We start from the raw sequence: 26,899 nt of genomic DNA, 5'->3' as shown, positions 1-26,899 counted from the left end.
TAACAAAGTTACATTTTATTGACCCCTTCAGTAAGAACGAAATTACTATTTCACTTTCTTTTTCCTTTCGTTGAATGGCATTTAGTTTGTGGTTGTGCAGGTGTTTTTTCAGTGTTTATATGTTTTCACCGGTGAGGGCTATTTTTCTTTCAGTGGGGTTTTATCAGTTATTATAGGTTTAAACCTAAAACCCCACAGCCTATCTATACTCAACTCTATCCCACAACATTCCACTGTACAACACTCCACGAGACTTTCCAACGCTTTACGACACACTAGTCCACTGTACTATATGACAAGACACTAAAATATATGACTATACGCTACGCCACTGAACTGGTATATACGAGCCACTCAACTGTACGAGGCACCACTCCACTCTATCATACTTTAATTCATTGTACGCTATCCCACTCTACTCTACTGTATTACACTCTACGATACTCCACTCTATAACACTACATTGTGTAACAGTTCTTCTCTGTATGATACAACCCTTTACATAAGAACACTCCTCTCGATGAGATTGTTCTCTATGATTTGAAACCCATTTTATTAAAAATGTTAAAATATCATTGAAATTGAAAGAAAAAACAAAAAAACATTAAAGCTTAGTTATAGTTAGGGAATCTTTATTTTCCTATAAAAATGAATCAAATTGCACAATTAGAAATTACAAAGTTATCGTTATATCTTTCAATTTTAAATAATCAAACTCTTTCAAAATATTGTAAGTAGCGCACCTCCATCCACACTCCTTCTAGCTCGCTTGCCAGACAACCCTAACTATAGTGTGATAGTACGTTCCATAGTTTACCTAGTGACTTATAATTACCATATTACTTCTATTCTAATTTTGTTTATCCTGTGTCCATCTGATGGATGTCAGTGTTTACAAAAAGCGCAAGCAATGGTAAACCCGAAGTATATGCAGAGTGTGTGTTCAGTGCTGTCCAAGAGCACAGGTGGTTTCAATGTATGAAAGGCAGTGACCTGCAAAAAGTACATTCAAAACAAATAGTGTTCTGATCCAGTCTTGTATTTAACATGTAAATATCCAGAACAACATGTATATTTATTCAAAAACAAATGTGTGTGTAGAAAGTTAAAATGTACATTTCTCTCACCTTTGTGGAGACACAGAGTCTCTCTCAGATGAGGCTGTAAATCTCTCCCTGGAGAGGAATCTTCTGTTCCAGGCTCATTCCTCACCCTGGGGCAGCTCTGTCCAGGGAGACATCCTTGTCTGTCATGGAGGTTGTACTGGGAAACTGGTACAGAGGAGGGAGAGACAGGTACAAAGAGACAGAGATTAGGGGGGGAGACAGAGAAAGGAGGAGGGAGAGACAGGTACAAAGAGAGGGAGGAAGGGATGAGGGAGAGACAGGTGCAAAGAGGTAGAAGAGGGGAGGAGGGAGAGACAGATACAGAGAGACAGAGAGAGGGAGGGAGAGGGAGGTGCAGAGAGACAGAGAGAGAGGGGGAGGGAGATAAGCAGAGAAAGAAATAATAAAGGGAGCGAAACAGTAATAGAGAAAGAGAGTGAAATAGATAAAGGAAAAAAGAAGAGAGACAGTAGAAGCGAGAGAGAATGAGTGTCGGAGAGGAAAAGAAAGAGATAACGAGAGGAGTCCGGATCAACTGATGAAGTGGTTCATGCAACAAAGTGTTGAAATGTTTGTTGTGATCTGAGAGTGACTCCTCTTGTGGGTCTGGGAGCAGAATATTGTGGAATAAATATTGTCTGACAAAGATATTGTGTCTTAAGAATCACACATGAGAGTCAGAGAATCTACACTCAAAGAGATTCACTTTTTGTAAATGATATTTTAGACACTATATTAAAACCAGGCGTTATTTCTGTCAATGGCACTGACACACAACCCTCTGTGTGTTTGTGTCTCTGCACAGCTGTGGATAGAAGTGCTGTCCACAATAACACAAGAGCATCAGCAGTGCTGGAGGTACCACAGACCAGGGAGGAAGGACTGTGAGGGCTGAACAGACCAGGACATACAACATGACATGTTAGGAACATATTTACATGTGAGAGTCTGAGCTGGGATAGGTGTGAGGCAGGGGCGTACCTAAAGAGCGTGCAGCAGGTGCAGTGACACTGGGGTCCAGAGCTGTGAGGGGCCCAGGGCTGTGAGGGGCCCAGGGCTGTGAGGGTCCTCTGCTCTGCAATTGTAGCTGCTTCAGAGCTCTTGGCATCCTTGCTACACCACTGGTGTGAGGCAGATATGTCCATGGAGCTGCCCTCGGTAGTAGTAAGAAGCCTGCATTTACCACTTCTACCTCAGACTGCGTCATCCCTGCGTCATCAGCCCCCGCCCTCACTTTCAGCATCTACTGTCCCAGAGTGACGTCACCAACATGGCTGAACCCCAACACACATGAACATGGCATGAACCACAACATGCAGAAACAAGAGATGAAAGGGTGTTTACCTGGATGGAGGCAGAGAGAGGTTTTCAGAAGAGAGCGCTGAGGATTCTGGGAAGACCCTTGACCACCTCCAGCCTCGTCTTGGAGACCAGCACAGCTCTGCACCCTGGGGCTGTAGAAGACTGCTCTCTCCACTGCGGGGGGGGGGCAAGAGAGAGGGGGAGAGAGAGAGGGAGAGGGAGAGAGAGAGCGAGAGAGAGAGGGGTGAGAAAAGAGGGGAGCGGAGAAGGAGAGAGAGAGAGGGAGAAGGAGCGAGAGAGAGAAAGGGAGAGAGGGGAGAGGGAGAGAGAGGGAGTGAGAGAAAGGGAGAGAGGGGAGAGGGAGAGAGAGGGAGGTGAGAGGAAGAGAGAGAGAGAGAGAGAGAGGGGGGGAGAGAGAGAGAGGGAGAGAGAGAGAGAGAGGGAGAGGGGGAGAGAGAGAGAGGGAGAGAGAAGAGAGAGAGGGAGAGACAGGGAGAGAGAGAGAGAGAGAGAGGGAGAGAGAGAGAGAGGGAGAGAGAAGAGAGAGGGAGAGAGAGAGGGAGAGAGAGAGGGAGAGAGAGAGGGAGAGAGAGAGAGAGGGAGAGAGAGAGAGAGAGGAAGAGGGAGAGAGAGGAGGGGAGAGAGAAAGAGAGGGAGGGAGGGAGAGAGAGGGAGAGAGAGAGAGAGGGGGAGAGGGAGAGAGGAGAGGGAGAGAGAGAGAGAGAGAGAGAGAGAGAGAGAGAGAGAGAGAGAGGGAGAAGGGAGAGAGAGAGAGAAAAGGGGGAGAAGGGAGAGCGAGAGAGAGGGAGAGAGAGAAGGGAGAGAGAGAGAGAGGGAGAGAGAGGGAGGGAGAGAGAGGGAGGGAGAGAGAAAGCATACATAAACAGGAGAGATTAACTGAGGAAGGAAGGGTTGAATTTATTTTCCTGCCCCAACTGCAGAGCCCTAATTTACTTCACTGACAATAAACAGGAAGTGCTTCAGCCCTTTCCTCCCTCCAGTAGTGCTGTGGCAGGGGTTAGACATGTTTACCTTCAATGCACTATTAATACTGAGTCTTTCTTATTCATTGCCAGACCCTTCACTCTGCATCTCTATGCTCTACGTGGTTTTTATAGCACTTTCTTAGTATATGGTTTGTGAGGCCCCTAGGGCAAAATGTATACTGTGCAATTTACTTTGTGGTATTTAAGTTCTTGTATTGTACTTTTGCCTCTATCCTCATAAAGAGACTAGAGGGGTGTGCTTAGAATAAATACATATTTTTTTATATATAACTGGTGTGGTTCTGCTTTCATTTGATCATTCAAGAGATTATAGACTTTTAAAACGAGCTGCTTTACATTCCTTCAAGACTTAGCCTGAAGGCTGCTCTCCAAAGCTACCACCAGGATAGCTTTCTATAAAGGTTCTCTAAACCTACCACCAATAAGGGTCGTTTGGAGTGGTGCACGGTGCCCACTAGAATAGGGGACATCATATGCCAGGAAAACTTCTCACAGTATTTACAGCACTTTCACTTTCATCAGCGACAGCTCCTCACAGTAACACTTTCTAAGGCATTACCAGCCATCACTAACCGGGGCGCCCTCTTCAGGAGCCTTATATCACTCTTAACAATCAAAACACTTAATAATAATAATAATAAACCATCATCATAATCACCTTCAATATCATCTCCATCATCATCATAATCCCCATCATCATCATCATCAACATCATCTACATCACCATCATCATCATCATCATAATCACCCTCAATATCATCTCCATCAGCATCATCATCATCATCATAATCACCATCATCATCATCACCATCAACATCATCTCCATCATTATCATCATAATCACCATCAATATCTTCTCCATCATCATCATCCTCATCATCATCATCATTATCATAATCACCATCATCATCATCACCATCAACATCAACATCATCAACATCAACATCATCATCATCATCATCATAATCACCATCAATATCATCTCCATCATCATCATCATCACTATCATCAATATCACCATCATCATCATCATCATCATCATCATCATAATCACCATCAATACCAACTCCATCATCATCATCATCATCATCATCATCATCATCATCACCATCAATATCATCTCCATCATCAGCATCATCATCATCATAATCCTCTTCAATATCATCTCCATCATCATCATCATCATCATCATAATCCCCATCAGCATCATCAACATCATCTCCATCATCATCATCATCATCATCATAATCACCCTCAATATCATCTCCATCATCATCATCATCATCATCATCATCACCATCATTATCTTCACCATCAACATCATCTCCATCATTATCATCATAATCACCATCAATATCTTCTCCATCATCATCATCATCCTCATCATCATCATCATCATCATCATAATCACCATCATCATCATCACCATCAACATCAACATCATCATCATCATCATCATCAAAATCACCATCAATATCATCATCATCATCATCATCATCATCATCACCATCACCATCATCATTATCATCATCATCATCATCATTGTCCATTACTAACTCTCCGCACTTGGAACACTTAATTATCATCATCATCAGCATCATCTCCATCTCCATCTTCATCATCCAGCAGAATGTACATATTAAACAATGTTTAAGACAAATCTTTGAATCAGACATTACTGCTGTGGCCGACGACCACCTCCTCACTGTAATTCTGTGATTACAATGTAGATTCAGGAGCCTCTATTTCTTTTTATCTGTAGTTTTTCTAATCATGTCTGAGGCAGAGAGGCCCTTTCATTTGCCACAGGGGCTCTTAGGGTGTCTGAAAGTCAACTCCACACATCTTACCCAGCCGGTAGAGCACGATGTTTATGAATACGTTGACGGCAATCATCACTCCCAGTGTTATCGCCTGTCTCCTTAGACGAGGGATCTCCTCACCACCTGGAGAAGAAATCACAGAATCCGGTGTTTAACTTTAAATGTGGGAGTGGATCGCCTGCCTGTAGCTGGAGTACAATATCACAGAACAGCCTGTAATATCCTCAGTTAATGTGTGCCAAGTCACTCCAAAGACAATCAGTGTGTGCCAAGACTGGTCACTGAGTCTTAGTGTGTACCAAGACTGGTCACTGGGTCTTTGTTTGTGCGAAGACTGGTCACTGAGTCTCTCTGTGTGCCAAGACTAGTCAATGTGTCTCGATGTGTGCCAAGACTGGTTACTGAGTCTCGGTGTGTGCCAACTGCCAAGACTAGTCACTGAGTCTCAGTGTGTGCAAAGACTGGTCACTGAGTCTCAGTGTGATTTAAGACTAGTCACTGAGTCTCTGTGTCTTCCAAAACTAGTCACTGAGTCTCTGTGTCTTCCAAGACTGGTCACTGAGTTTCAGTGTATGCCAAGATGGTAAGTGGCTCTACTTCTTTGCCAAGATCGACCAGTGGCTCTCAGGATATGCAAGATTAAACAATGAATCTGAGTGTGCACCAAGACTGATCAGCGTGTTCTGGCTCCAGCCAAGAATCAGTGAGGAAAGGAGAGTGACCCTCAGTGTGTGTGCCAAGGCTGGAAGTAAGTCTCAGTTTGATGCAAGACATGTCAGTGACTCTGTGTGGCTGCAGAGACTGGCTAGTGACCCTCAGTGCGCGCCACATCTGGACTGAAACTTCCTGTATGTACCAGGTCTATATTGTCTGCACTGCATGATGCTTATCTAGCTGCCACTTACAGTCTATATAAGTCTGTCAATGTGTGTGAAATGTTACCACAGACACTCAGTTCTTGTCAAGGCTGACCAGAGAGATTTGGTGTTTCTCAAAGCTGGACAATCTGTGCCGGTGTGCATGTCTGGGAACCACTCCTGAGTATCGTCGCTCAGTGTGTGCCAATCCTGGCCATCATCACTCAGTTTATGCCGCTGTACACCACGCCCTCTCAGTGTGCGTTAATGCTGACCATCGCCTCTCAGTGTGCGTTAATGCTGACCATCGCCTCTGTGTGTGTCAATCCTGGCCATCATCACTCAGCTTATGCCGCTGTACACCATGACCTCTCAGTGTGCGTTAATGCTGACCATCGCCTCTCAGTGTGCGCCAATACTGGCCATCGTCACTCAGTTTATGCCAGTGTAAACCAGGCCCTCAAAGTGTGCACCAATGCTGGCCGTTTCCTCTGAGTGCCAATATTCACCGACGGTCAGTGTGTGCCAAGAATGAGTTGCTGTCTCATTGTGCGTCAAGACTAATCACTGATTGTCAGTGGATTTGTATTAACCCCTTCAGGTGCTCATGACGAAATGGTTCCCTCATGAGCACCACTGCTCCTGTGCTCTTGATGGAACCATTCCGTCATGAGGACAGGGGGACGAAATCCCTCTGCTGAAAATAGCTGAGGGATTTCCAACATTTTTTTTGCGCCTCGGGAGTTGGGGAAGAGCTTCCTCAACCTCACTGGGCCCTTCACAGGTTTCCAGTCTAATGACGAGGCGCGCATGGCGCGCTGTCTCATTAGATTGAAATCAAAACTGAAATTTGGTTTCAGTTTGAATGTTTCAGTGCTCGTGGGGCTAGGAGCGAGAAAGGGACAGTAGGCCCTGAGTTGCCACCCGGGGGGGGGGGGGGGCAGAAAACCCACTAGGCCAGAGGAATTTGTTTTTTTGGGGGATGGGGGCATTCCTATGCACATTCTGGGCAGCCCCTAGCCCCCAAAAATTACCACAGTCTTTCTGCCCCCCTGAGAGGCAGATGGGGGCAACCGCCCCTTATCTGCCCGTCGGGTCGATAGAAAGCCCACTAGGCACGAGGGGTAAATGTTTTTCACAATTCAGGGGTGGGGGCTGACCAGAATGGGAATGCCAATGCCCCCACCCCACCAAAAAAGATGCCACTGTATTTATGTCCCACCCAGGAGGCAGATGGGGGCAGTAGCACCTGATCTGCCCCCTGGGGGGCAGGGAGCCACCGTGGCACCAGCAATTATGCTGGCTTTTTTTATACGTAGGGGTGGGGGCTGCCCAGAATGGGCATCCCAATGCCCCCACCCACCCAAACAAAATAGCTAATCCTTCTAACCCCCCCTGGGGGCATACCGGCAATAGCCCCCGATTTTCCCCCTCCCCAGGGCGGCAGAAAGCCCACTAGGCACAGACTTTTTGCTAAATGTGCCTACCTCTGGATTTTAGGTCCTAGCGCAGCTAGTACCCAAGGAAACGTAGCAAACCTATACATTTTTGAAAACTAGACACCCAGGGGAATCCAGTATGTGGTGACTTGTGTGGCTCTTACTTGGTTCTGTTACCCAGAATCCCTTGCAAACCTCAAACTGTGTAAAAAATAACTAATTGTCCTCACATTTCTGTGATGAAAAGTTATGGAATTTGCGTGGATCTACAAAATTCCACCCACCAGCGTTGCCAAAGTCTTCCTAGAAAAATGGTACCTCACTTGTGTGGGTCGGCTTAGTGCCTGTGACAGGAAACGCCCAAAACGCAACGTGGACACCCAACATTTTCACAGTGAAATCGGGCTCTGTTTGTAGTGCCTAGCTGTAGATTTTGAACCCTAGCTCTGCCGGCACCTAAGGAAACTTGGCAAACCTATATGTTTGCAAACTAGACACTCAGAGGAATCCAGGATGGGGTGACTTGTCTGGTTCTCCCCAGGTTCTGTTACCTAGAATCCATTGCAAACCTCAAAATTTCTGTGCGGTGAGTCACAGGTCCTTGCCCCACCCACACAAGTGAGGTATAATTTTACTTGGGAGACTAAGTGAAACACTGTGGGGTAGGACATGTGTGCCAGCATGGTAATTCCACTCAGAAATATGTGGGAAAAGGGTTTTATTTCAGCTACATTTGAGGTTTGCAGGGGATTCTGGATATGGAACCTTTGGGGGACCCACGCATGCCATACCTCATTGCACTACCCAGGGAATCTAGTTTTCAGAAATGTGTGGGTTTGGTAGGTTTCCTTATATGGCGGTGAGCCCGATACCAAAAAACCAGGTACCCCCCATAAGCAGGTAGTTTTGCTGTAGGTAATTTTGAAGTCTCCACAGTACGATTTGGGCCCTTTCCTGTTGCAGCAACAATGCCTCCCCTCACAAGTGAGGTACCATTGTTATCGAGAGAACTTGGGGAACACTGGGTGGTAGGAAATTTGTGTCAGCTCGGTGATCCTACAACTTTCCCACACAGATATGTGAGAAAAAATTGATTTTTCAACAAAATTTGAGGTTTGCAGGGGATTCTGGGTAGGGAAATGTTGGGGGGTCCATGCAAACCATACCTTACTGAACTCCCCTGGGTGTTTTAAGAAATGTGTGGGTTTGGTAGGTTTCCCTAGATGGCCGCCGAGCCCAGGGCAATAAACTCATGGGACCCTCGATGCAAATGTGATTGGTAATTTTGATGTCGCCTCAATAGGTTTTGGGTCCTTGCCTGTCGTGGGTACTTGACCCACCCATGCGAGTGAGGTACCATTTTTATTGGGAGACCTGGGAAAACGCTGGGTGGTAGGAAATTTGTGGATCAACACGGATTCCAGAACTTTCCCACACAGAAATTTGAGAAAAAAAGTGAGTTTTTCAGCTAAATTTGAGGGTTGCAGGGGATTCTGGGTAGGGAAATGTTGGTGGATGCACACAAGCAATACCTTTCTGGACTCCCCCGGGTGTCTAGTTTTCAGAAATGTGTGGGTTTGGTAGGTTTCCCTATATGACCGCTGAGCCCGGGGCTTAAAATCTAATGGGACCCCCCTTCAAAAACCAGGTTGTTTTGTGATAGGTAATTTTGATGTCACCTCAATAGGTTTTGGGCCCTTGTGTGTTGCATGTACTTAACCCACCCACACATTTGAGGTACCATTTTTATTTGAAGACTTTGGGGAATTTGGGATGGGTGGATTTTTGAGGATCCACACAGATTCCAGAACTTTCCACCACAGAAATGTGCGGAAATTGTGTTTTTTGGACACATTTATGAGGTTTGCAAGGGATTCTGTGTCACAGAACCTGGTGAGGGCCAGACAAGTCAACTATTCCAGGATTCCCCTGGGTGTCTTGTTTTAAAAAATGTATAGGTTTGCTAGGTTTCCCTAGGTGCCGGCAGAGCTAGGGTTCAAAATCTACAGCTAAGCACTTTGCAAAAAAGGCCAGTTTTCACTGTGAAGATGTGGTGTGTCCCTGTTGTGTTTTGGGCCATTTCCTGTCATGGGCACTAGGCCGACCCACACAAATGAGGTACCGTTTTTCTCAGAAGACTTTGGGGAATGCAGGGTGGTTGGAATTTTGTGGATCCAGGCAGATTCCAGACCTTTCCACCACAGAAATGTGAGGAAAGTGTGTTTTTTTTTACAAATGTTGAGCTTTGCAAGGGATTCTGGGGAACAAATCCTGGTGAGAGCCAGACAAGTCACCCCATCCTGGATTCCCCTGGGTATATAGTTTTTAAAAATGTATAGGTTTGCTAGGTTTCCCTCTGTGCCGCCAGAGCTAGGGTACAAAATCTACAGCTAGGCACTTTGCAAAATAGTGTCAGTTTTCACTGTAAAATGTGGTGTGTCCATGTTGCGTTTTGGGCCGTTTCCTGTTGCGGGCACTAGGCCGACCCACACAAGTGAGGTACTGTTTTTCTTGCAAGACATTGGAGAATCTGGGGTGGGTGGAATTTTGTGAATCCACGCAGATTCCAGAACGTTCCACCACAGAAATGTGAGGAAAATGTGTTTTTTTGACAAATGTTGAGGTTTGCAAGGGATTCTGGGAAACAAAACATGGTGAGAGCCAGTCAAGTCACCCCATTCAGGATTCCTCTGGGTGTCTAGTTTTAAAAAATGTATGGGTTTGCTAGGGTTTCCTAGGTGCTGGCAGAGTTAGGGTTCAAAATCTACAGCTAGACACTTTGCAAAAAAAGGGTCAGTTTACACTGTGAAAATGTGGTGTGTCTACGGTGGTTTTGAGCCATTTCCTGTCGCGAGCACTAGGCTGGCCCACACAATTGAGGTACCGTTTTTATTGAGAGACGTAGGGTAACACAGAATTGTAGAGCAACTGTTATTAGCTATTGAACTTCGATGGATTTCTGCCTTCCAAATGAAAAACAATGTGTAAAAAAGAAGGCATTTTGAAAAATGACCTATAATTCTCATGCTAGTGTGAGTACTCACAATTTTGGAAATGTGCAAATATCTACTGGTTCTAAACTCTATATTTTGATCCAATTTCAGAAATACATAGGTGTCTTCCATACCAATTTTTCCATGTATATATTTTCCCAAATTAATTGCTATATACCCGGTACATAATAAAAAAAGTTGCAAGAAGCTGCTCAATTATTGGCTCTGGGTTCGTCGGGTTCTTGGTGAACCTACAAGTCCTATATAACCCCTCAATCAGAAAGGTCCAGCGGATGTAACGGTATATTGATTTCAAACAGCTGTTATAATTAGAAGAAGTTACAGGTGAAAACGTTGACACAAATGGCTGTTTTTTTCTTCAAATTTTCAATTTTTCCTATATTCAACAGTTAGATTCTATAAAGAAACCCAGAAGGATCTACACAAATGACCCGTTGCTGAATTCATAATTTTGGCTACCTTTCTAAAATGTATAGCTTTCCAGGATCAATTATTGCTTTAATACCCATTTCTACCATTAACTGGAAAGAGGTTGAAAGCACAAAAATAGCAAAAATAGGCTGTGTCTCAGAAAAATGCCAAAACTGTGTAAAAAAATGTGGTTGTCTGATAAAAGTCAGCTTTTCCTGAAAGCTGGGAAAATGGTGATTTCAGCACTACAACCCCTTTTTTGATACCATTTGCAGGTAAAAAAACAGACGCTTTCATCTTTATCCCTTTTTCCCCATTTTTCCCCAAAAACTAAACAAAATTTCACTGTATTTTGGCTAGTTTCTGAATCTTCTCCAGTGGAATCCACAAACCCTGGGTACCTTTAGAATTCCAATGATGTTGGAAAAATAGGACGCAAATTTGGCGTGGATACCTTATGTGGTCAAAAAGTTACAGGGGCCTAAGCGTAAACATCCCAAAATAGCCAAAAAAAGGCTTAGCTCACTGTAGGGAAGGCCTAGCAGAGAAGGGGTTAAAATATCAAATATAGAATTATTAACCTGCACAAAATGTCAACTACCAACGTACAGATTGCATGTGTGTTGCGGAGCTCAGCATGCATCCTAATTATTGGGATCCTTCTGAGTTTAAGTATAGGACTCCACACTGGAAGGGTCTGCTTCCGGTACAAATCCTCTATACAGCACAAACCCACCTCTGCACCATAGTGCGAATCGGTGCATCGTGCAAGGCAGTGTAATGAGAGCTCCAGAGCAGGACACGACCGCAGCAGCAGGTCAGTCTTAGCAGATACAACTCTGCACTGCTTTATTCCTTCTCACCTGTGCAACATAGCAGTAACTTTTACTGCTGCATTGTGTATGCTGCAATTAGGTGTGATTTCTACATTCGCCCTGCACAGACATTGCACTGACTATAATTCATTTACTCCAGACAAACTGCATCAGTCACGCTACTTGTTAAAGAGCGGGGTTTTCAGCTCCCTGTCCAGATTGTATAACATTAAACATTGCCTTCATCCTAGGAGAATGCATCAGAATTACCTGTAGAAGGGGTGGGATTCCTTCTCTGATTCCTTCTCTGATTCCTTCTCTCAGCCCTCCTCGATGCCATCGGAGCCTTCACTGATGCTCGGGATACTCAGAGGAGTATGAAGCATTGAGATGTATTCAGGTATGAGTTGCGTCTCTTGAGCTGCTAGGAAGGATCTATATAACAGATACAGATACAGGAAACTCCACTTAGAAAGTGCTGATGGCAGCATTCTGCAATCTGTGTGTGAGGGGAGATGAATGACGGGGGTGCAGATCCACGTGTCACTGTGTACCATATGTGTGTATATATGTGTTTGCTTGTGTGTATCTTTTCTTCTGAAGGGGTGGGCAGAGAACGTCCCTCCGCCAGCGGAGGGGAGTTAGCCAGCCACAACCCCCTGCCCCCAGGCCCGGTCCCTTCTTCTGAACCCAGTCAGGTCGGGTGAGTCTGCCCTGGCCCGATGGACCCCCGTTCCCAGCAACTGGACCCTCGGATGGCTTGCAGGACCGGGGGGCTCCCGCACCCCAGGGACTGCCGGACGGAGCTCAAGCCCCGGTCTGACCTTGTGGTGGGATGAAGGGAAGCACAGCTAACCCTGCGATGGCTCTCAGACAGGCATATCCTCAGGAGGAACCCGGCCCGCAAGGTGCGTTCGAAGTGTCGATGATCAATGTGTCCTGAAATTCATACTAATTTTCGCAGCTAGCTGCGTTCTTCATTGACGTGCGAGCCGAGTGATCCACCGCCAAGAGTCACAGGCAACTTTTTGAAAACGTTCACCTACCTGTGGGCACAGGAGAAGTGGGAGGAAGGCGACGGATTTCCCTCCACCATCCGTGCGGCAAGACGACCCGGCCACCCTGTTTAAGGCTTCCCCTCTGGGAGTCAGAATGCACCGTTGGGAGAAAAAAAAGTTTACCAGGCATTTGGCCTGGGAGTCCCACCTAACTGCGGGCAAGGGGGCTCCAAGTGCGATGGGACCAGGCAGCCCCCCACTGCCGGTCCCTCTTGGATTAACCGGGAGGGACCGCATGAGACTTCAAACCCCTCAGCCTGGACACCCGGACTGGGGTTAACAGGGTACCTGACAACGAGGGAGGGTCGCCTCACCTGCATGTCAGCCATCCATCGCCAGGCAGCCCGAGCCATGCCAGCAGGCTGGTGAGTAGCCCACCCCACCCTTGCCCTGGTAGTAGTTGCCGAAAGGAAGAGCCAGGTGGCTCCCCATCCCGCATGCCTCCCACTGAGAGCAGCCGGGGTTCCCCTCGCAGGCCCTCAGCTCCTTCTCGGCATCGTTTATGGTCAGAACTATGACGGTATCTGATCGTCTTTGAACCTCCGACTTTCATTATTGATTAATAAAAACATTCTAGGCAAATGCTTTCCCTTTGGTTCGTCTTGCGCCGGTCCAAGAATTTCACCTCTAGCGGCACAATACAAATGCCCCCGTCCATCCCTCTTAATCATGGCCCAGTTCCGAAAACCAACAAAAAAGAACTGGAGTCCTGTTCCATTATTCCTAGCTGAAGTATTCAGGTGACTGGCCTGCTATGAGCAGTCTAATTTTTTCAAAGTAAACTCTTCGGTCCCCCAGGACACCCAATGAAGAGCATTAAGGGGGCGACAAGAGGCTGGGGCTGGAACAGGGGGTACTTCGCTTCGCCACGGAGTGCCATCTCGAACCCAAGATTCAACTACGAGTTTTTTACCAGAAGCAACTTTAATATAGGCTACTGGAGCTGGAATTACCGTGGCTTCTGGCACCAGACTTGCCCTCCAATGGATCATCTTTAAAGGATTTAAAGTGTACTCATTCTAATTACAGGGCCTCGAAAGAGTCCAGTACTGTTATTTTTCGTCACTACCTCCCGAGTCGGGAGTGGGTAATTTGCGCACCTGCTGCCTTCCATGGATGTGGTAGCCATTTCTCAGGCTCCCTCTCCGGAATCGAACCCTGATTCTCCGTTACCCATGGTCACCATGGTAGGCACAGAAAGTACTATCGAAAGTTGATAGGGCAGACATTCAAATGTATCGTCGCCGTCACGGGGACGTGCGATCGGCCCGAGGTTATCTAGAGTCACCAAAGAGGCCGGGCGAGTCCGGATTGGTCTTGGTCTGAAAAATGCACGTATCCCAGGAGGTTAGTGCTCGTTAGCATGTATTAGCTCTAGAATTACCACAGTTATCCAAGTAACAGATGGAGCAATCAAAGGAACCATAACTGATTTAATGAGCCATTCGCAGTTTCACTGTACTGGCCGTGCACTTACACATGCATGGCTTAATCTTAGAGACAAGCATATGCTACTGGCAGGATCAACCAGGTAGCTGCACCTGCTGATGGGGTGGATTCAGGAGCCGCGTGCCCATCTCCCTGACCGTCAACCTTCTCACACCCCTCCCTCTCGGGGTCTGCTAGGAGAGGAAACCTGCCTGCCTGGCGGCAGCGGCACCCCTCAGAACAGTCATTCAGAGCTTCTGCAGAAATGCGCTGGGTGGAGAGGGATGACGGCGTGGTGTGCAGGGCCTAAGGACCTGCCAGGCAGCAGCATCCTAGGGCCTGGCACCACCCAACCTCTTCCGCTCGGTTCGGACTACTCGGGGCGAGAGCTACCGGGCCGCCCAGCCTTCACTCTGAGAGGTAAGGTGAAGGACTTCCAACCAGATGGCAAGGCTCAAGTCGGATGGTCCTTGAGGGGTGGAAGCTCTTTGCTTGAAAGAACAGACGAGGCTGGCCAAGCAGTCTGTCCCTAAACAGACCGAGAGTGCCCAATCGATAGGAGTACTTTTGGGGCCTCTCTTGGCAGGCCGCCCTGCACGAGGGATGCCAGCTTCACATCCCTGCCTGCTCCCAGGGTGTGCAGGCTTAGAGGAAAGACCCACCGAGAAGGGGCTGGAAGGCAGGTGTGGACCAGGGCCCCTGGGGACCCAGGCAGCCAGCCCAGGGTCGTGCCTTCCCCTGTATCAGAATTGCCGGACCTCATGGAGGTCTGACTGACCCTCTCCATAGTATTCTGGAGGAACAATACCCCCTTTCTTGTAATCTGTGCACACTGGGTGACAGAGGGCACACTGGGTGAGAGAGGGCACCCAAGGCGAGAACGTGCCCAACCTCCAGGAGCCCTCGCTGGGATTGGGGAGGCAAATGAGACCTCATCAGGACTTCCAGTGAAGCCCGGCCATCTGGTTGCCCCATTGGAAAGCATTGCTCTTGACCAGATGACAGAGGGATTAGGGGCAACCAGATGGCTGATGGGATAGGCACAACCAGATGGCCGGGCTCGTAGGGCAGCCATCTGGTCGCTCTGCGCCCTAATGAAAGGGTGAGCGGGTATCGAGGCATGGGGGGCCAGAGGCCCAGGGCCCCAGCTTGGCCTCAGCCTTGGGGCTGCAATGGGGGAGATGACGGGCTTTCTGACCCCGGGCCTGCAGACACGTTGACAAGCAGGCAAAGCGGGGGAGGTCTGCACCGGACCGACGGACCCCCGTCCTGGGCCCTTGGCAGAGCGGCAGGCCAGCGGACGGGGCCCAGGGCTGGAGCAACCGACCTGGGGCCCAGCGGGGCCCCTGGACCCAATCAGGGCTCCCAGGCCCAGAGACTCAGGGGAATCCTTCCCAGGCCCACGGTACCCCGTCCCGGGCACCCTGCCACATGGCAGGCATGAGGACAGAGCCCGGGGTGTGGTGGCGCCATCCCCAGGGCCCTAAGCGGGGCCCTTCAGAGCTCCTGTACCCAGCCAAGCAGGGGCAGGCTCCCTTGGCCCAGGGGAACCCCGTCTCGGGCCCCTTACAGAGCGACAGGCCAGGAGACTGAGCCTAGGGCCCCTGGACCCCATCGGGCTCCCAGGCAGAGGTGACACCTCCCGAGCCTGCAGGTCCCCATCCTGGGCACCACACCACACGTTGGGCCGGTGGACAGAGCTCTAGGTTGAGGGATCCTAGCCCCTCTGACTGCCGGCTGAGAACTGCTAGACTGAGAGGGGTTTTGGAGTACCCTGTCCCTAGTAATCTGGAGGTAGGGTACCCCCCCTTTCTGGTAACCTTTGCACACCACAAGACTGAGGGGACCCAAGTCGCAGACACGCCTGACCTCCTATAGCCCTGGCTGGGATTGGGGAGGCCAATGAGCCCTCATCTGAACTTCCAGGGCAGCCCGTGCATCTGGTCGTTGGAAAGAATTTAACATGACCAGATGGCAGAGGGGGAATGGCCAACCAGATGGCAAGGCCCAAAGGATGCCAATCGGCCCGCCCGAGCCTTCATGAGAGGGCTCTCACCTGCCCTTTAGAGGGCTCGGGGCTCTCAGCCCCAGGGGCTGTGAGACCCTGGCTGGGTTTTGGGCTCTGGGCTGCGGATGGGGTTCCCTGATTAACCTCCACCCAGGGGATCCCCCAAGCACCTTGATAGGTGGGCAAAGCCGGAGGGAGGCCTGCCCGGGCCCGACAGACCCCCATCCTGGGACCATGGTGGAGCACGGGGATGGGGCCCAGCCGGAGGTCCCGTGCCAGCACGTGCACAGGAGGCCTCCCCAAGTCCCGCGTCCCGAGTGCCTTGTCACGGGGTAGGCCTGAGGATGGTGCCCGGGTTGGGGAGGGCACCCTCCACCCCAGGGCCACCAAGGGCCCCTGCAGGAGCCCATGGCAGAGTGGAGGATGGAGCCCAGTGTAGGGAGCACCTGGACGGAGTTCTCGGGTCCGGATTCCCAAGGGAGGACTGCCCGGGGCTCGATAGAGCCCGTACCAGGTACTTTGCCACTAAGCCACTAAGCTGGCCAGAGGATGGAGGCCCGGACAGGGGGGAGGATTTTGCCCAACCCTAGCCCATCTGGCTGCCGGCTGAGAGCCCCCAGCCTGTGAGGATTTCCGGCATACCCTGTGCCTCGTAATCTGGAGGAAGGGTACCCCCTTTTCTGGTAACACGTGCGCAGCACAAGACTGAGGGGACCGAGGCGCAGACGCGCCCAACCTCCTGGAGCCCTGGCTGGGATTGGGGACGCAAACAAGCCCTTGTCGGGACTTCCAGGACAGCCCAGCCATCTGGTTGCCCCATTGGAAAGCACCTTAAACCGCACCACAGGGTGTGTTTGCACACATGTATACTCAGGCCCACCCCCTCCCTTCACCACTGTGCAAACACGCCCTGTGGTGCGTTTTAAGGTGGGGGATTAACTCCACTTGAATACTGAGGGTCCCTGAGTGCCAAATAGCCCATCAGGTAGCTCCAGTATGCGTCAGGGAGCTGCATTGCAGACAGGTGTTCAGAGGCCACACCCCTTTTTACACCTCTCTGCAATGCAGCTCTATGGCGCTTATTGGAGATTCCTAGTGGGCTAGTTTGACCTTAGGGGCCCTTAGGATTGAAGGAGACTTAATCTCTCAACTTAGAACGGCCACAGGGCATGTTTACACATATGGTGAAGGGAGGGGACGGGGCCTGAGGTGATGTGTGCAAAAACCCCCTGTGGCGCGTTTTAAGTTGGGGAAAAAAATCCCCTTCCATGCTGAGGGACCATGGGGGCCCAGTAGCCCACCAGGTGCTTCTAGGAAGTGCCACTGCGCTGCGTTTGAGAGAGGTGGTGCACGCCATGCCCTTTTTTACATCTCTCTGCTACGCAGCTCTGTGGCGCTTACTAGATGTAGCTAGTGGGCTAGTTTGACTCTAGGGACCCTCAGGAGTGAAGGGGAATTATTTCCCCAACTTAAAATGTTCTAGAGGGCGTGTTTGCACAGTGGTGAAGGGAGCGGATGAAATAGAAAAGTGGCTCTATATATACTGGACCAAAGTAAAATCAGCCGAACTACGAATTTCGATTTACTCACCTGTTATCAGGAGAGACCTCAGTGCTGCATCTTTGAGCCCAGTACTGATCCTGAAAAGTAATTCTAACCATACTTACCAGTAACTTGAATTTTCTTCCATAGGCTAAAATTGACTGGTTTCACTTGGAAATTCTTCTAAATGTGGAGTTTTGGAACTTTAAAATATTCACCTAAAATCATCCGAACAATGAATTCCAATTTACTCACCTGTTATCAGGAGAGAACCCAGTACTGCATCTTTTAGCTCAGCACTTTCCCTGAAAAGTAATTCTAACCGTACTTACCAGTAACTTGAATTTCCTTCCATAGGAATCCATTATCTGGTTTTCACCAGAAAAGTTCTATGTGTCGATTCTCACAAACAACAAATATTCCTTAAAAATCTCCTGTATGACTTAAAAGCATTTTTTCAACTGTTTTTAGGAGATGCAGCAGTGCTGGATCCAGGATCCACCACTGAGTAAGAAAAAGTAACGATAACACTACTTACCTGCTGAGTGAATTTCCTTCCATAGGATAACATTGGTGATTCTATGTGAACATTTTCTGTCAACTTTTAAAATACAATAATATTCCTTAAAAATCACTACTGTAACCAAAACACTTTTACTCAACTGTTTACAGGAGATGTCCCAGGACTGAATCTAGGATCCAGTTCTGTGGTTAGAATAGTAGTCCATAAAGTAACTAATTGCATTTAACTAGAAATTCACATTGAGCTCAATGTTGCATTGTGTTTGAAATTGTGTTGCCCATCGCAACAACTGTAACTAATGTACTTAAAAGTCTATTGCTTATTTGCAAAGTATTTAAACTAAATTAATTCATTCTGAGAAAGTATATATTGTAATGTAATGTATAATGTAGTTATAATGTAATTTAAAAAATAAAATATCTAAAAATAAATAGTTTAAAAAAATGTAGTAAATCAGTATCAAAAAAATAAATATAACAATTAATATATTTAAAAATTGTCATTTACAAAAACTTTGAAATTCACTGGAAAAAAACATAGGCTTCAGACATGTTATAGTTAGGAATTAGCATTTAAAAAACCTTTGAAATTCACTGAAAAAACCATAGGTTTCAGACATGTTATAGTTAGGAACTAGCATTAAAAAAACCTTAGACACGTCTCTGATACCAACCGCCCCCAATAGCGGGCGGTTGTTATCAGAGACGCGTAAACAACTGGATCGCTGTGAGTGCCTCCAACTGACTATGGTGGGAAGATGCAATGTTCTTAAAATGTTGATCTTGCCGAGAATATTATATTTTTTTAGGGCAGTGCCTTTGGAGACTCCGCGAAGTAGTCTTGCTTTGTTGCAATCGATATGTGCCAGATTTATATGGGCCCAGGGCAAACCACGTAGAGCAATGCGGTATATGGTCCTACCTAGGGAACAGGGGGGTTGGGCTGTTCCAGATTTTACGTTGTATTATTACGCATGTATGATGCAGCACATGAATATACTTTTGACTGGTGCTGAATCAGCAACCAGGGTGGAATCCCCCTCCATTTATCAAATGTTGCTACGCTGTGATGCCAAAAATTGATTGTTTATTAACGTGGGTGGGAGTTGCTACAAGCGCACTCGGTTCAAGGTTATTATCGCTGCTTACAAAGTATGGACAGTGGTTAAAAAAAGTATGGGGTGGAGAAGATATCTTGGTATACGCCCTTAACAACAACTATCCTTTTTCTATCAGTATTTTGGGACCGGTTGATGTGTAAATGGCGGGACAAAGGGGTATGTACAGTTAGTGATTGATTTCTGGTAAATGACATGAAATCTTCTGACCAATTAAGTGATCAATTCCGTTTACCTCGGGCTGACTTCTTTAAATATTTACAAATTCATGATTATTTTTCAAAAACCCGATGGAGAATTCAAGCTAATCCTCTTGTTGCAAAAAACACAGTTGATGGACAGAATGTAGAACAATGTCATACATTCACCCCAGTACAAGGATCTGGGCCTAAATCCATCGTTTTTTTGCACTCCACACCACCCTGGGTTAGACACTGGCTATATGCAAATCAGCTCTGACCCTGTGCCTCATGGGAACAGTCCAGTCCGAACTACCAAGCCATGTCTTTCCCAGACCGGAATCAAGCATCCAAGGACCGGTTTCTGGCTGTCAGCCTTCATTCAGCCTGGATAGCTTGACTCCAGTATTGTGGAGAGCATGGGACTCACGTCTGAGCATACCCATCCCAATCGGGCGACAAAGGCAAAAACAACAGGTGATGGACAGAATGCAGAACATTGTCATACATTCACCCCAGTACAGAGATCTGGGCCTAAATCCATTGTTTTTTTGCACTCCACACCACCTCAGGTCAGCAAATGGGGCAAAAACGATTTTTTGTTCTGCATTCTGTCTATCACCTGTTGTTTTTGCCTATGTGGTGACACAGGCACGCTTGCACCATGGTACAAGGATATTTGAGTCATGTGGAGTTTGTTTTTGTGCAAAAAGACACATCTTCCTCAACAAAAATAATCAGTGAACGCATTTTTCTCTTTCAATGTATGCTGTGCATTGTCGCATATATTGAAAGAGAAAAAATGAGGAGAAATTAAAAGAATTCTCCTTGTTGTGCCTTGCTAATTAAATTGGAGGATGGTGCAGCATTCACACACATGTCCAGATTCATCATTTATGATAGATCTTGTGATGTCTTGTTCTATGATTGTTCTGTGCAAACACGCACAGCAACACCTATAGAATGCCCTTTCAACGCAAAGTGGTGTGGATGATGAGGTCGTATTTACATACATCCCCAGCGCACTTAGGGCGGCAATTGCAAAAACAACAAGTGATGGACTGAATGTGGATCAATGTCACACACTCCCCCAGTCAAAAGATCTGGGCCCAAATCCATCGTTTTTTTGCACTCCACACCACCCTGGGTTAGACAATGGCGATATGCAAATCAGCTCTGACCCTGTGCCTCATGGGAACAGTCCAGTCCGAACTACCAAGCCATGTCTTTCCCAGACCGGAATCAAGCATCCAAGGACCGGTTTCTGGCTGTCAGCCTTCATTCAGCCTGGATAGCTTGATGATTTATGAATCCCATTGTTCATGAGGAGCTCAGCTCGTCATGAGCACACAAGCAGTGTACTGCATGACGAGCTGAGCTGAGCATGGAAGGGGTTAATGAGATGGTGTTTGAAAAGATTGAATGGCGAACATTACATGTCGTTGTCAAGGTTGTGTATATGCGCAGACATGCGTGTCAATGGTGTGCGGTATTATTGAAAGTGTTGCTATTGCAAAATGTACACATATGAATGTGCTCGGATGGAGGGAGGATCAGCAGTGAGACTACGTCATACACAGTGATAACACTCATTACAGTCAAGCAATGCATGTTGAATGTGAATCTGAAAGTCTCACATATAACACACTACTATATTTATATTGGTAAAGCCTGACAACAGAGCGTATAGCAAAATAAATATACACATTGCTGTTAACTGTTTATCACATGTGATCTAGGATGTACACTCTGCCTGTGGCTACTGATACTTCTTAGAGCCTCAAACGTTATAGTTAGTTGGACATTTGACCCATACAAAGCCAGAGAAATTCCCATATTATCAAGGACCGGTGTTAAAATTATCGCCGTTTTATCATATTCGTAGCGTATGCTGAGAATGATTCGCAGTAGAAACTATGGTGCGATCACTCTCTCACTGTCAAATGAGAGCACAGGGCGAGCTATGAGAATAGTTAGAAGTGGTCACTTATTGGAGATCCGATTCAGCTGTGTGGCTTATTGTGCGATGTTAGCAGGCAATACTTACATGATTACGGTAACTGAGCATGTGGTTTGCTATAAAAAAGTTGTGTTTACTCCCCTGCATGGGAAGCTGGATGTTTCGATCTGGCTGTCGATTTCGACCTTGAAAGAAGAATCAACTAAATGAGCCGTATAAGAGCGCTATTGTCTCAAAAAGAGGTCGCTCTTACATCTGCTAGAGAAACATTTGTCCTCATGTAGCAAACACCTGCACAGAAGGGTATGCTTTGTTAAATACAGACGTGCCGTGGAATTTTAGGGAGTTAATTTAGACTATCTTTAATGCGTCCTCGAGTAGGGGGTTAGCTTAGTTTTTTAAAGTTATAAGAATTGGTCTAGTGACTTCTGTAGAAACTATATTTGGTGTCTTGTCTGTGTTTTTTCATTGCATTTGTTTCCAGCATCTTTGGTGAATTGTGCTTAATGGTCACATTAGTTGCCGGTGTGCTTGTATTAATTTGTTTACTTAAAAATGGATGCACATCTTGCATCAGACGACAATATTTCTCGGTTGTTGCTGGTCCGCAACCGAATGCTTAGTTACTATGGAGCGCTGCCTCTTGCAACGTTAAGTGCAGCTTATGGATTATCGTTTCGATTCTCCTTTTTCACATGCGTTCAGCCTGTCTTCCATTGCCTGAGCTGTGATTTTGACTGGTCCCTGGGTTTGTGTCTCTGCAGTACGGTGTCCCCAACGCGGATTACGACCAGTTGATGAGTCCTTTAGTGGTTCATGACGTGCTCTGTTCTGGCGGCGGGATTATGGCCTTAGCAGCAACACATGGAATAATGGGACATTGGAATGTTTTTGCACCGGCGCTTGTGTTCTTGGCACGCAGTTACATTGAAGATGTCCCGAGTTTTCCTCCGATGGTGATAGAGGCTCCGGTCGTTGAGGAACATGATGTTCATTCCCACTATTGAATTGGATGGCTGAAATGTTTTCAGATGAGAACAATGGCTTCCTGTTGGAGGCTGTTGCTACATACTGTGCTTACATGCTGTTGGATTAAGACTCTTTGATTTTTCTGCGTATTCTTTATTATTTAGCTACTGCTTTCTATCAAAGAGCGAAAAACTTTTTTTTTGGAAATGTGAACTTGACTCTGGTTTTTAGTCTTGGAGTCTGCGTTTCTAATTCGCCCACTTTTATATCACGTGCTTTGATCAAGAAAGGGTGCCGTGGGGCTGAGCCTTCCACTCACACCCTGTTAAGTTAGCATTGGCTTAGTAGAAGCTTACACGCTATTTTTGCTTTCCTGCTCTGCTTTGCACGTGACACATACTTGTGATATTGTTTAGAGAAGGCTGAGTATTTTGTTTTATATGAGAATAATTTGGTATGCTAGATTTGTAAAATGCCGCGCTAATTTTGTATGTATAGTGAGAGCATGGAACATCAAGGTTATCTTGAAAAGTGTGTCTGTTATTCAGAATGATCCTCGGAAGTTCGAGCCATAATACATATGCAGCTGTGTCCACCTCTGATACTTGCGCGTTTCATAATGCATTGTGGAGGCAAAGTTACACACAGTTGGAGAACATTCATATGTTGACAGTTTGCTATTCACGGGTAGTAGTTACCAAGAAGGCTGAATAAAGGGCCTGCACTTTGAATTTGAATTAAAGAAGAATAATTGATAAGCTCAGGCAAGAATGGTAGTAAGTAGGTGTGTGTATTTGTGGTTGTTGTGTTGATTGTGTGGAAGATGACTAAGGTGAAAAATTAGAGAGGTTGTAGCGATGCAAACTTTCCATTTCTTTGCAAAGGAAGTGGGTGTTTAGTTTTGCAGTGCATATACATATACACTGAAAAAACCATAGGTTTAAGGCAAGTTATAGTTAGGAATAAGCATTTAAAAAACCTTAGAAATTCACTGAAAAAACCATAGGTTTCAGCCACGTTATAGTTAGGAATAAGCATTTAAAAAACCTTAGAAATTCACTGAAAAAAACATAGGTTTCACCCATGTTATAGTTAGCTGGACATTTCTCTCATACAAAACCATTGAAATTCCCCCGTTATAGTTAGTTCAGCTAACTATAACTCGCGCACCCGCAATGCACTGCTGATGACATCACATATTACATCACTCATGACATGGTCAGTGACATCTCAAATGACATCACTGATGACATCACTCATGACATGATCCTTGTGAAAGAGTGGCAGACCTCCTCTCACCCTAATATTACCTTTGATTCACACATTCAAAAATAGGAACTAACATTTTCAAAAAATGGAGATACCAATACCAGTTACAACTTATTTAGTAATTCCAGCATCTATATAGACATTCACTCATTCAGCAGTAGTTGTATATAGTCACTCATACATGTACTCACTCATCATATGTACTCAGACACGTATACATCCTGTTACATACCTACACTTATACATAGAGTTATTCACACACATACTCACATCAAACATCCATTTACTTGCATATACAGGTCTACACACACCACTACACTTATTTCTACAGAAACGTACACATACTTACTCTCCTAAACAATCAGGTATAGAAACACATACTTATTTATACAGGAACTCTTCCAATCTGTCACAGTCATTTATAATCACTTATATACATCAATACTGACATATACTAGATTAAAACATATGTAGTTACTCATTAGGATACTATTCAGACAGTCATTCTCTCACTAACACACCCATATACACACTCATCCACCCATACAGTGCTGCACACATGCTGTCTTCAAAACACATACAAACAGTGAGTCACTGATTGATGCATCTATTGGCTAAGTAGTACCCTCAACAGAACCATATAGACACTCATACTGATACTCAAAAAACAAACTAATAACCCATATACACGCTCATAAAGCTAGTCACCAACCCATGCAGCCACTTATAGACAAAGTGAGACACTGATACAGATATTTACATATTTAAACATAACTCGCTAATACATGTATTCACTAAGATACACTTAATAAGTCATTTATGCAATCATTTTTACAAAAAAACATCCATCCAGACACTTATTTACCCATTTATTCTTCCATCGACCTTTAGATATACATATATTAAAAATATCTATTTTTCAGAAAGACACACATTCACTGGATGATGCCATCAGTAATGTCATGTCAACAGTGATGTCATTTGAGATGTCATCAGTGATGTCATCAGTGATGTCACTGTCCATGTCATGAGTGATGTAATATGTGATGTCATCAGCAGTGCATTGCGGGTGCGCGAGTTATAGTTAGCTGAACTAACTATAACGGGGGAATTTCAATGGTTTTGTATGAGAGAAATGTCCAGCTAACTATAACATGGGTGAAACATATGTTTTTTTCAGTGAATGTCTAAGGTTTTTTAAATGCTTATTCCTAACTATAACGTGTGTGAAACCTATGGTTTTTTCAGTGAATATATATATATATATACACCTGCATACATTTATAAATGCGCGCATACATAGATGCATGCATACAAGGTGCTAATTAGCAAGGTGGGTTTGCACTTAATGGAATGAAAAAGATAGTTTTCTACAACAATAAAGAGCCACAATGTTATTTCTGGATATGCGACCGCTCAGCAGAAAAGGAATCAACACCACAGATCTCCTGATGACAATCAGACTGGAAACATCCAGCAGCTTCAGCACATATCACCGAGGGGGATCTCCGACTGTGGCTTTAGTTATGGAGAAGCCCTGCTCACAACAGCACGTAGCCAACATGAGACTGACATGAGCCCCCCACGGGCTCCAGGGGGGGCTGCAATGAGGCCAACAAGATGGACATGAGCCTCACACGGGCTCCAGGGGGGCTGACATGAGGCCAGCAAGAGGCTGACATGAGCCTCACACGGGCTCCAGGGCGGCTGACATGAGGCAACAAGAGGCTGACATGAGCCTCCCACGGGCTCCAGGGGGGCTGCCATGAGGCCAACATGAGACTGACATGAGCCTCCCACGGGCTCCAGGGGGGCTGCCATGAGGCCAACATGAGACTGACATGAGCCTCACACGGGCTCCAGGGCGGCTGACATGAGGCTGACATGAGCCTCCCACGGGCTCCAGGGGGGCTGACATGAGGCCAGCAAGAGGCTGACATGAGCCTCACACGGGCTCCAGGGCAGCTGACATGAGGCCAACATGAGACTGACATGAGCCTCATACGGGCTCCAGGGCGGCTGACATGAGGCCAACAAGAGGCTGACATGAGCCTCACACGGGCTCCAGGGGGGCTGACATGAGGCTGACATGAGCCTCCCACGGGCTCCAGGGCGGCTGACATGAGGCCAGCAAGAGGCTGACATGAGCCTCACACGGGCTCCAGGGCAGCTGACATGAGGCCCAGAGGCTGACATGAGCCTCATACGGGCTCCAGGGGGGCTGACACCAGGCCAACAAGAGGCTGAAATGAGCCTCAAACGGGCTCCAGTGCAACTGACATTAGGCCAACAAAAGGCTGACATGAGCCTCACATGGGTTCCAGGGCGGCTGACATGAAGCCAACATGAGACTGACATGAGCCTCACACGGGCTCCAGGGCGGCTGACATGAGCCTCACACGGGCTCCAGGGCAGCTGACATGAGGTCCAGAGGCTGACATGAGCCTCACACGGGCTCCAGGGCGGCTGACATGAGCCTCACACGGGCTCCAGGGCGGCTGACATGAGACCAGCAAGAGGCTGACATGAGCCTCTCAGTGCCCATCCTTCTGTATATCTTGCGGTCTGGATTTTACTTTGGCCTGGTGTCAGGCATGGATGCCAAGGCCTCGGTCTGTCCATGACAATCTAAGGTCCAGGATCTGTCCTGCCACCGCCACGTGTGCACTCATAGTGGCTTGAGGACCATTACCACTGTGCGGGATTCAGTACATAAAGGCGTAGCAGCATCTCAAGTGTTTCGTGATCTAATCTTTGTGAAGACCATTTATCAGGGGTCGGCAGAATTGGTGGAGTTTAATTCCACGGAAATCCACAAAGGGGGAGAGGGAGCATTTGGCGCAGTTTTCTTAGCGCAAAATGCACTCTTGCATCTAAAAATGGATGTGAGGATGCATTTTGTGCAGTGAAGTTTTTGAAGTTTATTTATTATGCTTGATTAATTAAAACCATTGCATACAAAAAAATCTTAACATTTTTGATAAAACTATTGGAAAAAATTCCCAACTTTTTATCAGCAACAATAATTATGGTGATTAATAAAATTTTACGAGACGTTAAAGAAAGTGCACA

The 26,899-nt window shown here is 46.6% G+C and overlaps 1 protein-coding gene, 1 non-coding gene and 1 pseudogene across 2 annotated transcripts in view; all 3 read right to left on the bottom strand.

Annotated features, from left to right (window-relative positions):
- The window catches only part of LOC144770002 (E3 ubiquitin-protein ligase TRIM38-like), a 139,378-nt gene that overhangs the window by 96,822 nt on the left and 15,657 nt on the right, over nt 1-26,899 (bottom strand). The window contains exons 2-4 of the mRNA XM_078654195.1: nt 5,266-5,361; nt 2,451-2,582; nt 1,128-1,271 (exon numbers count right to left, since the gene is read on the bottom strand). Coding sequence (XP_078510321.1) covers nt 1,128-1,271; nt 2,451-2,582; nt 5,266-5,361 — 372 coding nt within the window. The remainder of the gene's footprint in view (nt 1-1,127; nt 1,272-2,450; nt 2,583-5,265; nt 5,362-26,899) is intronic.
- Nucleotides 12,638-12,790, bottom strand: LOC144771148 (5.8S ribosomal RNA). Its single transcript, XR_013599149.1, has one exon. It is a non-coding gene; the product is annotated as a 5.8S ribosomal RNA (ribosomal RNA).
- On the bottom strand, nt 13,258-14,366 carry LOC144771364 (18S ribosomal RNA; annotated as a pseudogene).

The sequence above is a fragment of the Lissotriton helveticus genome, chromosome 7, assembly GCF_964261635.1.
Source record: "Lissotriton helveticus chromosome 7, aLisHel1.1, whole genome shotgun sequence".
In the NCBI taxonomy this organism is placed as follows: domain Eukaryota; kingdom Metazoa; phylum Chordata; class Amphibia; order Caudata; family Salamandridae; genus Lissotriton; species Lissotriton helveticus.
This window is presented reverse-complemented; position numbering and strand designations above follow the sequence as displayed.